Source organism: Corylus avellana, chromosome 7, assembly GCF_965113065.1.
Source record: "Corylus avellana chromosome 7, dhCorAvel1.hap1.2, whole genome shotgun sequence".
NCBI lineage: Eukaryota > Viridiplantae > Streptophyta > Magnoliopsida > Fagales > Betulaceae > Corylus > Corylus avellana.
The window spans coordinates 23,430,697-23,450,359 of record NC_142496.1 but is presented as its reverse complement, the minus strand read 5'-3'; the positions used below and the strand labels follow the sequence as shown (position 1 = coordinate 23,450,359).

The following is a 19,663-nucleotide window of genomic DNA, read 5'->3' as shown; positions in this document are numbered from 1 at the left end:
ACACTTACAACCCTTTGCAAGACCTTGACTCTGTAAGATCGACAAGCCTACAACTCGTCTCCGCGCTCACAATCTTCTTCAACGTGATTCTCCTTTACCGGACCCTTCCGATAGACTTCTCAACCGTAGATTTATCAAATGAATAATTAAAACTCTAAGAGATTCACTTTAACGCTCACCACATATGATCTCTCTTAGCACAGCCTCCGACGAACTCTCTGGGGTGAAAATTCGTACTTCTATCTTCTATAATGATGTATATATACCCCCGACAAAACCCTAGACTTAAACCACTTAAAATCACGTTTTTGGGCCTCAAACTTACGGGGTGTCCGGACATGTTAATGGGCTGTCCGGACACGGCTTTGCGGAGCAAAATTTGAGTTTCTGGAAATGAGGTCCGGACCCGGGGAAGGCATGTCCGGACATGGGTGAAACAGCATTCTGGAAATGCTGTCGAGTCTTGATCAACAGCCCCGATCGATGGACGTTTGTGGTCTGATTGAGCTGAAATTTTGCAGGGACGTTCATAACACATGAATCTACATTATGAACGGTGGAGATTGGATTCTGAGCATTCTATATCAGTGTTTGAGCTCGTGAACAGTAGCCTCTGCATTTTGGAACTGAATTAAGCCAACACAAGAACTAACATTCTTTAATATTTTTTGCTTGGATTTTTGGAGGTCAGATCTATATCCATCATTGCATCCCGGCCATCCTCCCGCCTCCTTTTCACTTTCACCGGTCTGCCTTATTTTTTTTTTACTTTACTTTATGAGGCGTGATCCCCAGTTTATATAAGCTGCCATTTGCGGAACCAAATTCACACCATCTTCCATATTAGAACGTATTGTTGATGGCTCTTTGTTTCGGGTTGTAATTAATACTTTCACACTATATATATGGTAGAATATTCTTGAACGGTACTACAATTTGAATTAATTTGGCTACTCTTCATCAGTATGTTAACACCATTATCCTTCACTGAGCATTCGATTTTGGAATATTTTGGCCATGCAAGATGAAAAAATGAGTGCAGACAACTTTCACATTGTCTTCCTAGCTAGTTCCTAGTAAATTAAGGGGCCGGGATGCAATTTTGGCCATTATTTCCACATTAGGTATGAACCCGGCCTATTCTTTGGACAATGGCCATTATTTTCACAATTAGGTATGAACCCTATTCCTTGGACAATGGCCATTATTTTCACAATTAGGTATGAACCCTATTCGTTGGAGTTTGGGCAATGGGAAAGCTGCCTCTCCTCTTCAATTTTTTTTTTTTTTAATTGCTGTAGAAATCTTGATGTTGGAGATATTGTCTAAAGGAGAAATGATATTACGTATATTGCTTATTCTTTTTCATAATTACCGTATGTTTGTCAAGATAAATCCCAAATATGAGGCCTTAGATAGGGTCGTCGAATGACGAAATAGAAGTTAAGTGCATACATGCATGCATGGTTCACTTCAAGCTAGAAGAGATTAAGTACTTTTTATTAGGTTAATTGCGTAGGAATGGAAAACCATAACTTGTCTAAAATTAAGTGCACGTTTGGCATATGAAATGATCATTCCTTAGGAATATGAATGAATATATTACTAGAAATATAAGCGGCTGGAATGGAATGATTATATATTCATATTCTTTTGTTTGGTGACAATACATAAATTCTTAGCGGAATTGAATCAAAATTCAGACACCCATAGAAACTTAAGAATATATATATAGGGTTTGAAAAAAAAAATGGGTATTTTAAAAACTCCCTTAAGTTCGTCTAGAAATAGTTATTCGATTATTTGTTTAGAAAAATAGTCATTCTCATGTGAATGGATATTCTCAAGAATATTAATATGTACGTGACCAAACAGATTAAAAGAATGATTATTGCATAGTCTATTTTGTAAACCAAAGGTGCCCTAATATTGTTTTTTCTCATCAATTGATTTGCCAATATTAAATATTGACTATACCCTAGGGATCAGCACTCAAATTTATAGGCTAATAGAGGTCATTCAAAGTTGTCCCTATTTCAATAGCTTTCTTGACAATCACTCGTTTAAATATATATATATTGGCATACTCTTTTTGGTTACTTGGATTTAGGTCCAATGTATCGAATGGTCCAGTCTATAAACAAATAAATATAATACTAAAACTTAGAAGGGATAATAACCTAGTCATCAGCATATTAATTAATATATGATTAATTTGCCCTAAAGAGCATGTTCTTTCCCATTATACAAAAAACATAATTCAAAACGAGCAAAGTTGTCCTTTTGCTCCAGAGATGTTAATTGATCATATATATATATATATTAACAAAAGATCTTGCTAAAATAACTATGAAAACAGAAACGTGAATTGTACATGTTAGATCTAAGAAAGGCAATGAACAAAATTGTCAGCGGTACTCTTCGAGATCGAATCTCTAGGATGACGCATGAGGGTATGCAATGGGCCGGGGAAGCTAGCTATAGCTAGCCAGGTGAAAGGTGATCATGTCTTTAGTGGGACTCATGTATGAGGAGGAGAACACAAATGATTAGGCATTTGATATAGACAGCTTGGGAGTCTGACATGTCATCCGCGTGTCGATCAATGAGTGGTGCCAAATGGCAAAGGGCGGCGCACCAAACAGACAGGAGCAGCTGGATTGTGGGGGGAGAGAATGTGATGTATAAGGTTCATCTGATGTGAGAATGTGAGATAGCGAAATGGCAGTCAGTGTTTGTAAAAGTAAATGGGAAAATCTTAGTACACAAAATTGCGGTGGGAGAGAGGGGGGGTGGTGGCGTGAAAACTTTGTGTCACGCCGTCCAAACAAACCTTTCATTTATCTGCCACCCCACGCGCAATCAATAACACCCCCCTTCCCCTCCCCCTCCCTCTATAGCATGTATATATACATTTATTATTCCTCGTTCTCTTACACATCAATATTCGCTCGCCACCATATATCCTTTGCATATTTATAACTTGCTCTCTCTAGATCGATCTTCAAGAACATTCACCCAACCCCTCTCTCTCCCTCCCTCCCTCCTTCTCTCTCTCTCTCTCTCTGTTTCTAGCTGTGGCCTGCTAAGAAACACAGCAGCAACACATTTTTCTGTGAGTATTTGTATGTATTATTTACGTTATTATATATATATATATATGATCTAGCTAGATTCCTTGTTTTGGGTTTTGGGTGTTGATTGATTGTCCTTTACCATGCATTTGTTGTCTCAAATCTGAATTGAATGGTCTCAATTAAGGATGTTCTTGAGGAGAGAAATCCCAGAAATTTAGAATTTGTGAGAGAGAGAGAGAGAGAGAGATGGAGACTTTTGGATACTTTAGTATTGTGTTGTGAGTGGCTGTCATTGACAAGCTTTCCCAGGCATTGAGTGAATTGTGTAGCACGGTGGGTGTGAAAGGCTTTTCAAACACCACGGGGCAGCTGGGAGTGCACTGCACTCAAAGAAACAGAACATGCTTCTGCCAGCAAAGTCAAGCTTTTCGGCCAACTTTTGTGTTCAATATACTTCGCCTAAGCTCATGCAACTTAAAACCATTTTATAATTTTGTTTTTACTGTCTTTAAGGATCGATCCTTGGTGGGTTCCCACATTTGGTCTGCCATTTTTATGTGATATTACACATGCAGGACCACTGTAATTGGGTCCCTCAAACTTACATCATCATCATCATTACCATCTATCTTAGCCTTCTATTCGAATCATAACTATAATATTCAAGCTAGCCAAACCTTAGTGGAGCTTCACTGCCCTTTTCAGCTCAGAATTTTCAGAGTCATATATATCTTCCACACTAGTTCATGTCTTTGTTTGCGGAATTGAATTTCACATTGATCTCCTCATTTCAAATATAAAAACTGTAACGGGGTGAAAAAAATAAATACTTAAGGTTAATTTACTGGGACTCTCTCTCTTTCTCTCATACTTTGTGATCTCTTTCTCAGGAGAAGATTATCAATGGAGATGGAGTCTTGTGTTCCACCAGGCTTTAGATTTCACCCGACAGAGGAAGAACTTGTGGGTTACTACCTTGCCAGAAAGATTAACTCACTGAAAATCGATCTAGATGTTATTGTTGACATTGATCTCTACAAAATGGAGCCATGGGACATCCAAGGTATTTATTTATATATAGTACAATAATAACTATATTTGCTTAATTAACTTCTTGTGTATATCTTGCGTATATATGCTCTTGTTTGTATTACTGTTGATTTTGAATTGAAATTAATAGATGTGACAATTTGATTTGATAATAACGAAACTGATGAAAGATGCGCACAAAAAAAAGAAGAAAAGAAAGTAATAATTAACATTGTATTTACCATACGAAAGGTCAATATCAGTGCTATATGGCCTTATTATGGGGAGGGACAAATAAATTTTTTTTTTAAAATGCTTATGTCCTCTCTAGTCAATATAACTTAAAGCTATGCTTGAACAATATTCTCGTCCGGCTTAGTAAATTTTAGCTAAACTTTTTCAAAACACATACAATATCTCACTCTTTATGTTAGCTATTCACTTTTCTTATTCAATTCAAAATATTATTTCTTTATCTACTTTTACACTTTCCAAATAAGAGAAAGAATCAAGTTAATTTTTTTATTAGTTTATCTATGCATTAGTTGAGCTACAGTGCTCAACAAATTTACTAAGTACTGTGACAACTAGCCATTTTTTAGCTAATTAAAAAGACTACTTTTTTTACTCGATCATTTTTACGACGAGGCTAGCCAAAATAACAATAAGATTAATGCTTCATTTTGACAATCTAAACATAGCCATGTGTTTTTTAGCAAATTGGCACAAATGTTCATATTACATCTTAGAGGGGAGAGATGGTTCCAATATTTAATAAATACATGATGTGTGGTTTTCTGATATTTTCTACTTTGTGATCTGTGGTTTCTACAGCCAGATGCAAGCTTGGGTATTATGAACAGAATGAGTGGTACTTCTTCAGCCACAAAGACAAAAAGTACCCAACTGGAACGCGGACCAATAGAGCCACTGCTGCTGGTTTCTGGAAGGCAACAGGGAGGGACAAAGCCGTGCTCTCAAAGAACCGGATCATAGGGATGAGAAAGACTCTTGTGTTTTACCAGGGACGAGCACCCAATGGCAGGAAATCTGACTGGATCATGCATGAATATCGCCTCCAAACAACTGAGCATGGACCCCCTCAGGCAAGTTCAATAACCTGCAACCTATTTCTACCATTAGTCATAGCAGAAAAAACAATCTTTAGCGACGATCCAAAGTTGTCGCTAATGACTATTAATAGGTAAAGACATCGCTATATTGGTCGTAGATATCCCTGTCGGTAAAGACTCATTGGCAATGATCTTAATAAATATCATTGCTGATAATTCCGACAACACTTTCATGTTATTAATGATGCCCAAGTGTCATCGTTGATATTGATCCTATTAGCAACGACTCAAGATGTTGTCGCTAATGATATTAATCCTATTGATCCTAGTGCATAGCATATGCGCAAGGAAATTGGTTGGGGTATTTGGAACCAAACACTAATAATAAATAGACTTAAAATCCTTGAACTACCACGTGTTTTGAGAATATCATCTCAAATTTAAAAAACTTTCAATTTCACCTCTCGAACTTTCAATTTGATACAATCTACCCCTTTCTGTCAATTTTTGACGTTAAACCCTCAACGGAAATAATTAAAAAGACTAAATTACCCTTCAATTTTCTTTTTAATTTTAATTTGAAATTAAAGGTAAATTTAAAATTTTATAAAAATGTCAAGGGTATAAAGGTCATTTTATCACTTTTAATGTGAGTCTTTTCAAATCGTTTAGTAGTTCATGAGTCTTTTGTAAAGTTTCTCCTAATACATAAATAAGAATATGATTATTATTATTATGCATGATATGATCATCAATGCAAATTAGTCATATATATTAGTAGCCTTAAAAGTGCATATTGTTAGTGGAACAGCTAGTAAACCAATGTTGGTGGCAACTGCAGGAAGAAGGATGGGTGGTGTGTCGGGCATTCAAGAAGCCCACGCCTAATCACAGACAAGGTTTCGAAGCTTGGAGCCATGCTTACTATGTCAGGGATCATAACAGCCAACTTAGCCGGCCTCCATCGTTTCCAGATTTCGCAACCACAGCAGAAATGGTTCATCCAAACATTCAAGCAGCTGCTGCAACATTTCATGATGATCAACCCATTAGTTCAGCACAGCAAGAGCAGCTTGTTTGCAGCCATAATGTTTTGGACAGCCAGCTTATTGAGCTGCCACAACTAGGTAGTCCCACTCTGTCAACAAGTTTGGCAACAAAAGAAGGCTTTCATCATCAGCATAATGGATCTGTAGCCATTGAAGATTTCGACGAGGAAAGGAGCATCAGCAGCCAATATATTGACTGGAGACATTTGGATAACTTGCTCGCATCACAATTTCCAGCTGGCACAACATCCTTTTCCCATCAAAACTTGCCATTAATATCCCCGAACATCGAACTTGAAGCTCAAAGCAATGCTTGCTTTCCTGACTTATAACAAAAGCTCATGCATGCATGTGGATAACCGCAATTGATCTATATTATTATTATGATAATATTGGCTCATGACCATCATAATAACAGTCTGTGTCTACTAGATTTAAGGTTGATTTCCCGTTTAGAATTGTCAAAGAGAGTCCACACTAAAACACACACACATACATTAGAGCAAAGAGTTAATCTCCTGCTACTCTAGGGCTCTGGGTGAAAGTTTTTATTCACCATCTTACTTGTTTGTGCTATTTTGTAATTGTAAATTGTGCTCAATTACATGCATTAATTTGTACTCAATGAGTTTCGTCTTTGTTGTAAAATTGCATTTTGTACATTATCCATCTCTCTGGAACATAATGCAATTATGACTTTTTATTTTTACTTTTTATTATTACTTTGTGTCTAGCTTTTTGAACCTTTTCTTTTCTTCTTTTTTTAGTGAAAATCTCAGGTTTTCATTAATATCATTACGATATCTATCATCCATATTTGAACCTTATAATTACACATAAAAACAATGAGAGACAATTCTTTTCTATCTCTTTAAATCTTTGTGAAGACAAGGTTTGATTTCACGACTTAATTGCAGTAAAATGAGTATCAACGAGAGCATCTATGATAAAACTGTTAAACATTCTCGTAATCGTAAAAATTCAGTTCATAAAATCCATAATGACTCAAGTAACTGCATTTATCTCCTAATCTTCTTGCTCAATCTCTAATGATGGGTCCTCTATAAAATAATGATGTTTTACAGATGAAATGAGATAAATTCACGACTTAATAAGTAAACGTTACATAGAAATAACATGAGGTGAGACCTTGTTGTAAACACATAAAATAAACATTTTTATTCCTCCATGCTCATAATGTTAGAGAGTTCGCAAAGTACTCATGTCGTTTCTTGAAATGCAAGGTAACATAATTCATATATATTATGCTTAAATCGTGATATTTTTCACTTTGATGAATATAACACATGAACTTTGCCAAACATGCATATATGTATCATTAGATCATTGTTATAACTCTTCCCTTTGGCCATAGAGGTTAGCGCATCAAGTATAACTTCATATTAAATCCCATGGTCATGGGAAATTCACAACATACCGCATATCTTAGCCGATCGACCAAGGTTTTTTTCAAGGCAACCTATCTAGAATACAAGTCATGGTAGCCCACATCTTACTGTGGCTACGCCAGCTATAGATAATACACACATGCATACACACCATACAAATCCGATGTAAACATAATATGCGTAGAGTCAACTGTCAAACTCGTATAGCATATAAAAATGATACGAGTTCATAAACAACATTTCATAACATCATCAATCATACCGTATCATAGCGTTTCATAACATAGTGAACGCATTATTCATTTTTCGTATCACACCATGGTTAAGCCTTTTATATGTGCATCACATTCGTATTCAAAACCTAGTGAACTTGACCGGAATCATGTTGTTTGAAGGGGAGATCAAAGACGCGTGGTTAGGGTTTCTGATGACAATGTAATAGGAGAAAGTGAAGGTGAACAAGAGTTAAGAGTCTATGGTGGTTTATGGTGGTCCGAGTTGAGCGTAGAAGAGGAGGAAAGAAGGTGTGGATGATTGGATAAGGGGATTTAGTATGATTAGACTAAACTTTTTTACTATTTTGAACCTAAGATTGTTATTTTGAGCACCCAACCTATAATTTGGGCTTGGGCTCGAAAGCTGGCCAAATTCAACAAGCACCTATATGAGAGGCTAAATGAAATTGGGCCCTGTAGAGAAAAACAAGTGAAGAGGAAAGTTTAGGGCCCAAATCCAAATCTACTCGAGCTAAGCTCGGGTCAGAAAGTCGGCCCATTTACGGCATTCGAAGACAGTAACTACTACCACCGATGTTCCCAATCACTGATGCCTCTGCTTTCTCATTTTGCCTTGTGGAAGAAGAAAACCCCTATAAAAGCAAAACACTGCGAGAGAGAGAGAGAGAGAGAGAGACTGTTCTCGTGTGAATTGCAATACAGAGTTAAACGACGACGTAGAGGAGAAACGATGTTCCGGAACCAGTATGACACGGACGTTACGACATGGAGCCCGGCGGGGAGGCTGTTCCAGGTGGAATACGCGATGGAGGCGGTGAAGCAAGGGTCGGCGGCGATCGGGCTCCGATCCAAGACACACGTGGTGCTGGCCTGCGTTAACAAGGCCAACTCCGAGCTCTCCTCCCACCAGAAGAAGATTTTCAAGGTCGACGACCACATCGGCGTCGCCATCGCTGGCCTCACCGCCGATGGCCGCGTCCTCTCTCGCTATATGCGCTCCGAGTGCATCAACCACAGCTTCACCTACGAGTCCCCGCTCCCCGTCGGTCGCCTCGTCGTCCAGCTCGCCGACAAGGCTCAGGTCCGTCGTCAAGCTCGAAACCCTAAGTTTTTTAATTGCTCTTGTTGTGCGTGTTTGTTGCTTGTGATAGTTGGTGAATGTTGGTTATTTTGGGTGAGTAGTGTTTGTTGGATCGTGGAATTGCGTGGGTTTAGGGTTTTTCTCGTTGTGATTCGTTTTTAGATTTATGACCTAAATGCGGGAAAGAAAAGGAAAAACTGAAATTGAGAACCCAAAAGAAAGTTGTATAGTTGATGAGTGATTGGATTATAGAAATTTTGGATTTTGGAGTTGGGAGTGGGTTTGGTTAAGGAGAGAATGCGTAAAATCTTGAGTTTTTAGAGAGGGAAAATACTGTGTACATTTTGGTTTCTTGGGATGCAAAAGAAGTGGAATGCTGAGCGGTTAAACATTCAGAGCAATTTTCTTTTGTTACCTGTTCACAATGGCATTAGTGTATTGTGTTTTGGTGGTCAAAGGAGAGGATATTGGGGTTTTACATGGTGTCTTGTTGATTTCTTTTTAATGGAATCTTATAGTTGAGCTGAGGTCGATATGGACGATATGTGACATTTTGGTTTCTTGGGATGCAAAAGAAGTGGAATGCTGAGCGGTTAAACTCTCAGAGCATTTTTCTTTTGTTACCTGTTCACAATGGCATTAGTGTGTTGTGTTTTGGTGGTCAAAGGAGAGGATATTGGGGTTTTACATGGTGTCTTGTTGATTTCTTTTTAATGGAATCTTACAATTGAACTGAGGTTGATATTGACTATATGTGAAAATGTTGGTAATCATAGTGGGTGGGAAACCCTTTTGTTTTCCCTCATGATTCAACTAGTTGTTTTTTAGTTCCCTTGGCTCATTGTTCCGAATGCTGAGTAGTTTTTTTGGGGAGCGAAAGAAATTATTAGATCTTACAACTGCGTGGCGTGTTTTGTCTAGTTTTATCTCCTTTTCCCATTTCCTACATACTAGTTCTAATTAAGCTGAGCAAAATTCTAGGGGCATAGATGTGATTACACTCATTTAAATTAGTGGAGCACAAATGTACCTCTGTTTTGCTTTGCCTCTAACAAAATCATTTGTTTTCCATGGGCACAAGTATTTTTTTTTTATGCCAAGTGTACTTTGCTATTTAGTGGGGACCTTATTTTTGGTGATGACATTAATTTTACATGTAGACCTTGATTTTCAGGAAAAAATTGAAATTTGTTACTAACTTTTTAGAAGCATTCCTGGACTAATATGATGTACATTCAAATCCATTTTTTTATAAGGAATCATGAGGGGTTAATATCATGTGAATATTGGCATTTCAAATCCTATGTTCAAGCATGGGATTCACCAACCAGAACTTGTGTTTGTATGTTACATGACCTGGGTGGTTGTCAACGTTTGAGTAACTCACATTCTACTCCAATTGAAGATGCTAGGTAGGTAATATATTGTGGGTACTGATTTACCCAATGTCAAAAACATCCTCTACTGGTTGTAATCAAAGAATTTGTAAGAATAGTCATCCATCTATGTTATTCTTAGATTTAATAATTTTGAATATTTGAACATGTCAAATAAGCTGGGTTTGATTCTGCTTTGATAATTCTGAGAGCCAAACTTAGATGTGGTAAGGCAACGCAGTCAGTGTTGCAAGTGGTAGATTGGTGTTTCATGTGTAAGAAGAGTGGGGAAACTGTAGATCACCTTTTACTCCATTTGGAATTCTGCTTTTGGTCTTTTTGGGTTAGAGTGGGTCATGCCTCGATAAGTGGTGGATCTCTTTGCATTTTGGTAAGGGAAGTTTGGTAGGTTTCAAAATGTAGCAGTGTGGAAGATTATCCTGCCTTGCTTAATTTGGTGTATGTGGAAAGAAAAAAAAATGATAGAATTTTTTAAGATTGTGAAAGGACAGTAGTGGAGCTAAAGGCCTTCTTCTTCAAAACCCTTAAACAATGTACAATTGCCTATGATTGTTTTCATATTTTAGCTATCCTGATTTTCTAGAATGGTGTTTCTTTTTCTGGTTAGGTGTTTCTGTTTTATGCTTCATGTGCACTTGGGTTGCACTCTTTGGCCTTTTAATAAATTTTGATTACATATAAAAAAAATGTGCTCGGTTTCACTTGCAGCATGAACACTCCTAGGCTGGCTGGAAATATTCTGACATAGCAATGTCCTTATTTTCAACATATTAATAGACTGGTGAACATATTTTTTCAGTGCCCAACCCATTTTATGAATTTCCCAAGTCTTGAATTATTCCCGTTGCTTTCTGATGAATAGATCTTGTTATAATAAGTTGTTAACGAGCAGCAGCAATTATAAATGTCTTGTTTGATATCTTTGAATGAATAAGGGTGAGTTCTGTGCTGTGCAATGAAATATTTTTCATAATGTTGTGATCGAGTAAGAATGCCTATAATGGTTTTTCCAAGGATCATTTGCTCATATTTGGAAAGAATCAATAAGTCTGATCTTTGTTTAACAGGTTGTGGATGGATATGTATAGTCATTATATGAATATACATATGCATATTTTTTAGAAACTTTTCTTGTGTATTGTATATGATGTTATGTTGATGGGATTAAGAGATTCTGACTCGCACAGAAACCTGTGAAAAGTTGTTTTGAGATCTATGGTAGCTAAGATGCAGAATGCAACTATTTTAAACCTAGAATTTGGGTGCATCAGCCAGTGTATGATGGCAATAGCTGTCTTAAAATGACCATATCCCTGGAAATTTTTCAAGTGGGTAATTGAGGAGGATTTGACCATACAATTAGAGTGAAATTTTTAATTCTCTCTTTCAAATTTCATTCCTTTTATTCATTCACGGAAGCTCCTGCATCTTTCTCGCTTTTCTAATTGGTATATGTTCTGTATTTTAGCTGATTGCTTCAGCTTCTATTACATGTCCCGAGGTACACCATTGCTGTCCTTTTAGCATTAGGAAAATGTGTTTGTATAGTTTAAAGAATTATGCGATCATGATTTTCTTTTTCTGATTCTTAGTTGTAGATACGCATACCTTGTCTCAAATAAGAAATTTTACTTGAAGCTTGTTATTTTTAATGCAAATACTATGTGCATGTGCTGTGAGTGTCATTGTTTTAATTCTAGCACATGGTTGTGCCCTGTGTTCTAAGGTGGTCTCTCTCTCTCTCTCTCTCTCTCACCACACAGATACTTGTACATGTGCACATTTGAGAAGAGACACATAAACACGCCTACATGCTAAGATCAGCTCTCCTTTCAGCATGACAGACTTTCGCATCCTTCAAAAGAAAATGTTTCAGCACATACAAGAAAATTTTGTTAAATGTTCAATACTTGATACCTGCTTGTAATTTATCAGGCTTTAGAATTGATATGTCGTAAGGAGTATTCCACAATTATATGAGTGGATAGCTTCAACCCAATGGGAAAATACAATTATTTGGCATATTTTGCGTATTCCCAGTAATGGTAATGTTGAAGGTGATTCTTTGCCCCGTGATTTCCCCCCCTAGCATCCAAGTTATCTTTGCAAGCATGTTACTGAACTTGTTGGACTAAGTTGAAGTTTCTGACAATAAATTTTAATCTGATGTTAGAACCATGAGTTCAACATTATTATTATTATTATTATTTTGATGTCGGGGAACCTCTCCAAGGCAGGGCCCTTCGGATCTACCCCTGCAGAGTAAACCCCGGTTCCGTGCACCACACAATGAGTTCAACATTATTTGACTGAGATTCTTTCAGATGTGGACATGTAGTTCAATTGGTTTGGGATTTGGAACGGTAGTGTGAACTTATTGGTTCTCTTTTGTTGTTGACTGAACTTAATGTTCTGCACTTATCAAAAAAAAAAAAAAACCTTAATGTTCTGTTTAGTCTCCTTTATGCATCACAGTTGAAGCAAAAGCACTAAGGTATTATTGTTTAATGGGAAACCAATCTTATTGGGGTATCTACATTTATTTACCTAGAAAGTTACCTAGATAGTGTTTTAATTATATTTACCATGTGTTCTGTGTATGAAGTAGAATGAAAAAGGAATTTATATGTTTACATGCTTGCTGCAAGAGAAGCTATTCCTCATGTGTAGCTATAACAAACTTTTGGGTGGCAGGTTTGCACGCAACGCTCATGGAAACGGCCCTTTGGTGTTGGCCTGCTGGTAGGTGGCTTAGATGAATCTGGAGCTCACCTATATTACAACTGCCCAAGTGGTAACTATTTTGAGTACCAGGCCTTTGCCATTGGATCCCGTTCACAAGCTGCAAAGACATATTTGGAACGCAGGTTTGAGAACTTTGTGGACTCGTCGTGGGATGATCTGATCAAAGATGCACTTATTGCAACAAGGGAAACTTTGCAGGGAGAGAAGCTCAGGAGTTCCATATGTACAGTTGCGGTAATGGGAGTTGGAGAGCCATTCCATATATTAGATCAGGAAACTGTACAACAATTGATAGATAAATTTGAGCTTGTGGTAGAGGATGAGGGTCCTGCTGCTGAACCTGATGCTGCTGCTGCTGAAGAGGGTGCTGAAGAGGGTGATGCAGCAGAACAGGGTGGTGATGCTGACCAGGGTGCTGCACCTGACCAAGGTGTAGCTCCAATGGAGATTTGAGGATGGAAGAACCAGCCATTGTCTCCCCATCCCTTGTCTTCAGATAAGGTTTTTCTGGCGTGTCTATTTGAAGAAATGGCTTACCAATATGGATGGCACCATGGAAGATCTCATTTTCTTCTCAAACTTTTTTATTTATTTTTTTCTTATCTTTGCCTCATTGATGCAAACATTTTAATGCTAGACCCTGGTGAACTTAGATTTACACTCTTTACGTTTATACTCGAGATACAGTATGAACTTAGTGGTGGTATCCAACCTGGTTATGGCTACTGTTTTGTATTGTGGTAATACTCACCTTTCTGCACGTTCAGCACGTGCAAGGAGGCTTTCTTCTATTTATCCCCCTTTTTCTCTCTCCCTTTCTTTCTCTTTGCCTAGCTTGATGTGATCTGTCACCATATTCTCTCTTAATCTGTTTTCTGCGGAGGTGGTTTTGTGTATGAGGCACAAGCCCTGGCTGTGCTTTTGTTCTGTTTTGTAGACCGACTGGTTATAGAGATCTCGAGCAAGCAAAGCTCTGGCTGGCAATGACATACCTATGTCATTTTTCTTTTTTCCAGCAAGTTCGTGATCCATGTAACATCAATTGTGTGTGGTTACTCCAGGAGAAATATGTTTACATCGTAAGGGAGTGTAGTTAGGCATATGAAGCAGAGTGAGCATCCTTTGAATTTTGAGCTGACCTTGAGGTTGTATATGGAAAGATTAAATTGGGTGAAACCTAAAAAAGTAACATAACAGCATTCAACGAGGATCGGAGTTATCAGAGTTTCTCAAACACTAAATAATGTTGCTTCCGATTAATGTATTTTGTGGCTCTTGAAAGTCGTCGGTATTTTGTATTAGCATTGTTTGCTCGTCCTTTGTTGTGGTTGTTTCTTGCCTAGTTTTAGTTGAATTTCTGCTTAACAAGAGTTTTTTATTCAACCAACAGAGAAGAGGAAGAAAAATGATACCGAGTTGAGATTCCTGAAGCCTGGGTTAAAGTTAAACCATGATCATAAGAGTTAATGCAATCCCAAAAAACAAATAAAGGAACTCCAGATCTTAGATCTTAGTTATCTAGGAATTTTATGGCTTTCGAGTAATGCAACATACCACAGGAACTCCAGATCGAGCAATGCAACATACCACGTTTTATCTTTCACATATTTCACAATATTGTAGTAGTCCCAATTAGTGTAAGAAAATATGACGAAAAAAAATATAGACAAATTATTGACACCAATCATTTCTTAACCATTTACGGCTGAACTTGAAGCAGTCAAAAAAATACTCGCTCAACACTCTCACATAACATCCATCTTGTTTAGAATTCCTTGCGACTTGATAATCAGGGTCTCAATTTGGTGTTAATTTGGGGATTCAATATAAACCTTTACGTGTACATACACAAAGTATCCAATCCAAATTGATAAATGTAATTGACTGATTACTGCCTGAGCACAGCACTCATTCCCCAACATTTCAAATGGGATAATAGGCCACAAGATTAAAAGCCTTAAAAAAAAAATGATTTTAAATTGATTTAGTGATTCTATTTTCCTGGAGAAAGTCTTGTACGCATTAGTCAAGCCAACCCCAAAATGCAACTCTAGCTGCCCCTTGCTTAAAAAAGAATAACTATAGCAATGGGGAGAAGTACAGCCACCACGTGATTATGAAGTGATCATTTTGTAATATCTGGCACAGGGAGGCCTTTGCTGTGCATCTGCTTGTACATCCACTGCCAATTATCCGGGGTCACCTCGCCTCCAAGAGAGCGGATGACAGATCCGCCACTGCATGAGCCAACTTTGCAGCATTCCTCCAGAGGCAATCCTTTTACCAATCCATATATAAATCCACTTGCAAATAGGTCACCCGCTCCAGTGGCATCAATAGCCTTTGCTTCTCCAATGGCTGGAACTCGGACAACCTGACATGTAAAATTTTATACGTAACACTAGTGTAACTATTGAAAATCCGTAGGGAATTGTTATTGCTGTGGAAAGGATAAGAAAACCTCAAATTAGAATTGTAGTGTTCGCACTTTTTTTTTTGCTGTTATTTTTAAAGTTGGGTGCAGATTTGGAGGTTAACCTTCTATTTTTGAGGGGCCATTAACAGAACCCTGCAAAAGCTTCCACTCTCCTCCAATGAAACAAGGACAACAAGGATTCACTTACCTCTTTTCCATGCTTAGCAATGCATCCATTAGGGCCTAATGTCACCACAGCCCATTGGCAGTGTTTAGCCAGAAATTCAAGTGCAACTTCAGGATCAGCATTTTGTTTACCCCTACATAAAATGGAGGATAAATTATCAAATGTTCTAATAAAATGCATAACCGAAGAGCCAGTAAAAATGACTATTTTTCATTGGAAGACAATGTTAGCATTTTGCCACAACAAAGAGCCAGCAGTCACCTTAGAAGCTCTGTTGCTTCATCCTCATTGGCAAAGCAGAGGTCTATATTGCCCGACTCCAGTAACTGTAGAAGAGGTGCTTTAAAGTTTCGAACCATCTGTACAAAGTTAAGGACCATGCAAGATTAATCCTGAATTTTGGCATAGAAAAACATATTAAGAGAAGGCAAGGGAGGGGGGAAAGAAAAAAGTGAGAAAATAATAATGGAATGTAAATCACCACACAAAAAATCATATTTGAGAATTGGGTTTTCCAATTCCATGCATAAAGTGATTCTATGCAATTTTGTACTCAATGAAATAAAATATTTATTTCAAGTATTCTTTATCAGCATCTTGAACCACACTAAAAGAATTTGTAGATGTATAAATATACCTCAAAACTGGCCAAATCCATGGACACAAAAAGACCCTCTTGTTTGGCAATCTTTATAGCCGCTTGAATAACTTCTAAATTGAATTTTGCATATCTCAACAACAACCACTGTAACAAAAGAAAATATATTTTCGATAAGTACTGTAACAAAAAAAATATTAAACAATTAAGTCCATAGAAAGCCTCAACATATTATCTTGCAGAAGTTATAGGTGAAACAAAAAAATAACAGATCTAGTTTGTGGCATGAAGGATTTTATCTTTATTACAATGAGTCAAATAAATTCAAGAAACCGCATTATCTGTACACTATGTTATACACTCCAGCTGGATTACAAATGTAACCTAACTAGTTTAAAAGTGACAAAACTACTATGACAAGAAGAACAATAATAAGAAATTAAGAATTTGCAACAAAAAAAAAAGGTACTGAAAGAAAGGGGAAAAATGATATTGGCAGGTTTGATTCACAATTTTTATTCAAGAGGGAGATGCCTAACCTTGGATCCCTTAAAATCCTCTCTTGTCAAGTCATCTGCCTGAAACAGAATAAAGATTTTAAGCTTGGTCAATTAATAAATCCTTAAATTCGTGACAAACCCTTATCTTAATATGAAGAAAGACACGCGCACACACACTCCCGGAGGCGTATGCATACAGAGACATGTAAAGAAGCATTCATCCGAGTGCCTGTAGCTCATCTCAATAAGAAGCCTAAGTCGACCCTTAAAATTTGTGAAAAACGTAACTTCAAAATACCACATACACTGATGCACACCCTGAGATATATACATATGAGAAATGCTAGGGTTACAAAGAATTTTACAAAGAGACTTTCTACACACTAGCGTGGCAGTGACACGTATCAGACATCAAAGAAGAGAGATTGCAGAATGAAGCTGGCTTGAAGTTCAGAGAGGCAGTTTAGAAGTCCCCCCCCCTACTTTCCCATGCTCTGTTTTTACTTCTATGTATATGTGCCACAGTTACATTTCTTTCTCTTTTTCTACACCACGGTTTTACTTTTGCAGTGCTTCGTAGATCTGATGCCAAGGAAAGGATCTAAAGGAGAGGGCTTTAACCTACTACACTTTGTCCCCTTTTAGATGAGATTGCAGAGCTGGCTGGCTTGAGGTTGCAGTGATTGACTTATGTGTGCAATTTTATGTGCGATTTTCCTTTTTTTAGATGAGGTTGCACAGAGCCACTATTACTCTTATGTGCAGAATTTTTTTTTAACCGACGTGGCAGTGCCACATCCCTTTGTTAAATTCTTCGTACCCCTAACATTTTTCTGTAGTTACTTAGGGGCGCTTCACACTTTTTTATAAAGTTATTTGATTATATATATATAAAACATGTAAAAAAGCCATCCCACCTGAACCTTCACAGCATTGGAGAGACAAGGTCGCATGGTACGGTTGCCCAAAGCATCAACCAGGCAAACACACTGTACCAGACAATATAGATTATAAAAGTTTCAGCACCAATCATTTAGAACTTCAACCAAAAAAGATTCGGAACGATCAACTTCACAAAACTTGTAACATGAAGCTCACCTGTCCCGTGTGTCCCTTCTTCATCCTCAATCTTGAGAGGTTCACTCCATAAGAGCTCATGTTGCTCACAAAGGACTGACCTTGCTCATCATCCCCACAGGCCCCGATTATTCCACAGGAGACGCCAAAGCCTGCATTCAGTCCCCGGATGGTATTGGCCACACTGCCCCCAGCCATCGCCTTCATAGGCAATGGATCATCTGGGGACGCGAGGATATGGGCTCTCAACTCACTCAATATGTGCTCAAGCTCTCCAATTGAAACCTAAACAGAATATATATATACACAAAATAAAATCTATCACTACACGCAACAACAACTTTACCCAAGTTATGCTATAAGAAAGTGCATACGCAGCTTTTCATTCATCTAGAAAACACAATTCTAATACCCTTTTGATCAACAACAGGAAAACCATTACTTTACGTTGATCTAAACGAAAACTAACTATTTGCATAGGGAGAAAAAAATTTGAACATTTAGTACATACAATAAAAAGGGAAAACTAAATAAAGCTTTTAAAAAACACCCACAAAAAGAAGCATTTAATAGCCACAAACAAACAGACCGCGAGTGAGCAGTCCAACGTGAACTAAACGAGAGCCTGCATTGTCAGAAAGCATAAAATTCACCCAAAACAACAACTTGGAAATGGAAAATACGTAGCAACAAAAACCAAGCACATAAATTGAACACGCCAAATCATCATAAAGATCCGCAATTGAGCAAATTGAAGTGAATCAATAATGGCGATAGAGTGACCGTACCGGAGTAGAGCCACCGCGCTCGCCGGGGATTTGATCGAGCAAGGACCAGTTAACGCGTGCCACGTGGTCGACGAGGGCGGCCGGTTGGAGACCGAGGACAAGAGGAGCCTCGACGTCCAGCTTTGGCTTGACCTTGACCCCCTCGTCCCCGTTGTTTTCGCTGGGCAAGGGCTCCTCCGCTCCCATTGTTCTGCTCAGTCGCCCCACCCCTTGCCCTCTCTCCCACTCCGCCTCTGCTTCCTTTTATACACACTGCTTGCCTTCCCAGCAGGGCCAGCAGGCCTTGCGCTTTTCGTCTTCTTTTACCAATATGCCCCCCGAAATTATCTACCGTTATTTGTTTATGCATTTATTAAATTGCGTATCAAATCACTCACTTATTTTATTTTATATATAGTAATTTTTTTTTTTCTTGGTAAGTTAGTTTTAATATATATGAGTTATTGAAAATAAAGCTCCTCTTGTCTCCGAGAGATAGTTTAATCGGCTGGGACCACACTTAATGAAGTGAAGGTCACTAGTTCGAATCCCCCTTTCCCTTTTGTGCGGACATGTCAAAAAATAAATAAATAAAGCTCCTCTTTTACCATTAGTATGGCGGAAAATTCTGTCTAAATGTTTATAAACACCTGACACTATTTTAAATAGATTGAAGAATATTTTTTCTGACCTGTTTGGAGGAAATTTATGTCCAAAAAGAAAATTAAATTCTCCATCTCCATCTTGTAAAAACTATTATCTCACGAACTTTTCAGCAACAAAATAAGAGAATAATAGCCTTAAATGAAAGTGGACGCACCTCTGTTTAGTCAAAATATCATATTATATCAATGAAGCTATGACTTTAACTAATTTTGAAACAAGTCCTGCATTAAATTTTTCATTCATTTTGCCATCAAAGAAGAATACCCATATTATTTTTTGGATTCAAATTTTCTACAATTTTCTTAAACTTAGGTGTTTGTTTATAGTAAACGGTTGGAAGAGTCATGCCAACAAGC

The 19,663-nt window shown here is 37.7% G+C and overlaps 3 protein-coding genes across 3 annotated transcripts; 2 read left to right on the top strand and 1 right to left on the bottom strand.

Moving 5' to 3' along the window:
- The first annotated feature begins 3,002 nt into the window (after positions 1–3,002).
- On the top strand, positions 3,003–6,848 carry LOC132185007 (NAC domain-containing protein 30-like). The gene is made up of 4 exons (XM_059598822.2): positions 3,003–3,115; positions 3,968–4,140; positions 4,941–5,216; positions 5,995–6,848. Exons 2-4 carry the CDS (start codon positions 3,981–3,983, stop codon positions 6,558–6,560), a joined length of 1,002 nt encoding a protein of 333 aa, XP_059454805.1. The 5' UTR covers positions 3,003–3,115; positions 3,968–3,980; the 3' UTR covers positions 6,561–6,848.
- A 1,616-nt stretch (positions 6,849–8,464) lies between these two features.
- Positions 8,465–13,907, top strand: PAF1 (proteasome alpha subunit F1). The gene is made up of 2 exons (XM_059597943.2): positions 8,465–8,954; positions 13,046–13,907. Exons 1-2 carry the CDS (start codon positions 8,604–8,606, stop codon positions 13,547–13,549), a joined length of 855 nt encoding a protein of 284 aa, XP_059453926.1. The 5' UTR covers positions 8,465–8,603; the 3' UTR covers positions 13,550–13,907.
- A 1,028-nt stretch (positions 13,908–14,935) lies between these two features.
- Positions 14,936–18,891, bottom strand: LOC132185718 (pfkB-like carbohydrate kinase family protein). The gene is made up of 8 exons (XM_059599488.2): positions 18,663–18,891; positions 17,896–18,159; positions 17,715–17,786; positions 16,837–16,875; positions 16,337–16,444; positions 15,961–16,058; positions 15,721–15,832; positions 14,936–15,470 (listed from the first exon to the last, which is right to left on the bottom strand). The coding sequence occupies exons 1-8, from the start codon at positions 18,846–18,848 to the stop codon at positions 15,222–15,224; spliced, it is 1,128 nt and encodes a 375-aa protein (XP_059455471.2). The 5' UTR covers positions 18,849–18,891; the 3' UTR covers positions 14,936–15,221.
- Positions 18,892–19,663: the final 772 nt, after the last annotated feature.

Excerpts from the sequence above, each read along its gene's own strand:
- LOC132185718 (XM_059599488.2), bottom strand. The coding sequence starts at position 18,848 with ATGGGAGCGGAGGAGCCCTTGCCCAGCGAAAACAACGGGGACGAGGGG. Across the intron at positions 17,787-17,895 it reads AGAAGGGACACACGGGACAG|TGTGTTTGCCTGGTTGATGC; the intron begins GTGAGCTTCATG and ends TGTCTGGTACAG. Across the intron at positions 16,059-16,336 it reads TGGATTTGGCCAGTTTTGAG|ATGGTTCGAAACTTTAAAGC; the intron begins GTATATTTATAC and ends AACTTTGTACAG.
- PAF1 (XM_059597943.2), top strand. The coding sequence starts at position 8,604 with ATGTTCCGGAACCAGTATGACACGGACGTTACGACATGGAGCCCGGCG. Across the intron at positions 8,955-13,045 it reads AGCTCGCCGACAAGGCTCAG|GTTTGCACGCAACGCTCATG; the intron begins GTCCGTCGTCAA and ends TTTGGGTGGCAG.
- LOC132185007 (XM_059598822.2), top strand. The coding sequence starts at position 3,981 with ATGGAGATGGAGTCTTGTGTTCCACCAGGCTTTAGATTTCACCCGACA. Across the intron at positions 4,141-4,940 it reads GGAGCCATGGGACATCCAAG|CCAGATGCAAGCTTGGGTAT; the intron begins GTATTTATTTAT and ends TGGTTTCTACAG. Across the intron at positions 5,217-5,994 it reads GCATGGACCCCCTCAGGCAA|TAAACCAATGTTGGTGGCAA; the intron begins GTTCAATAACCT and ends TGGAACAGCTAG.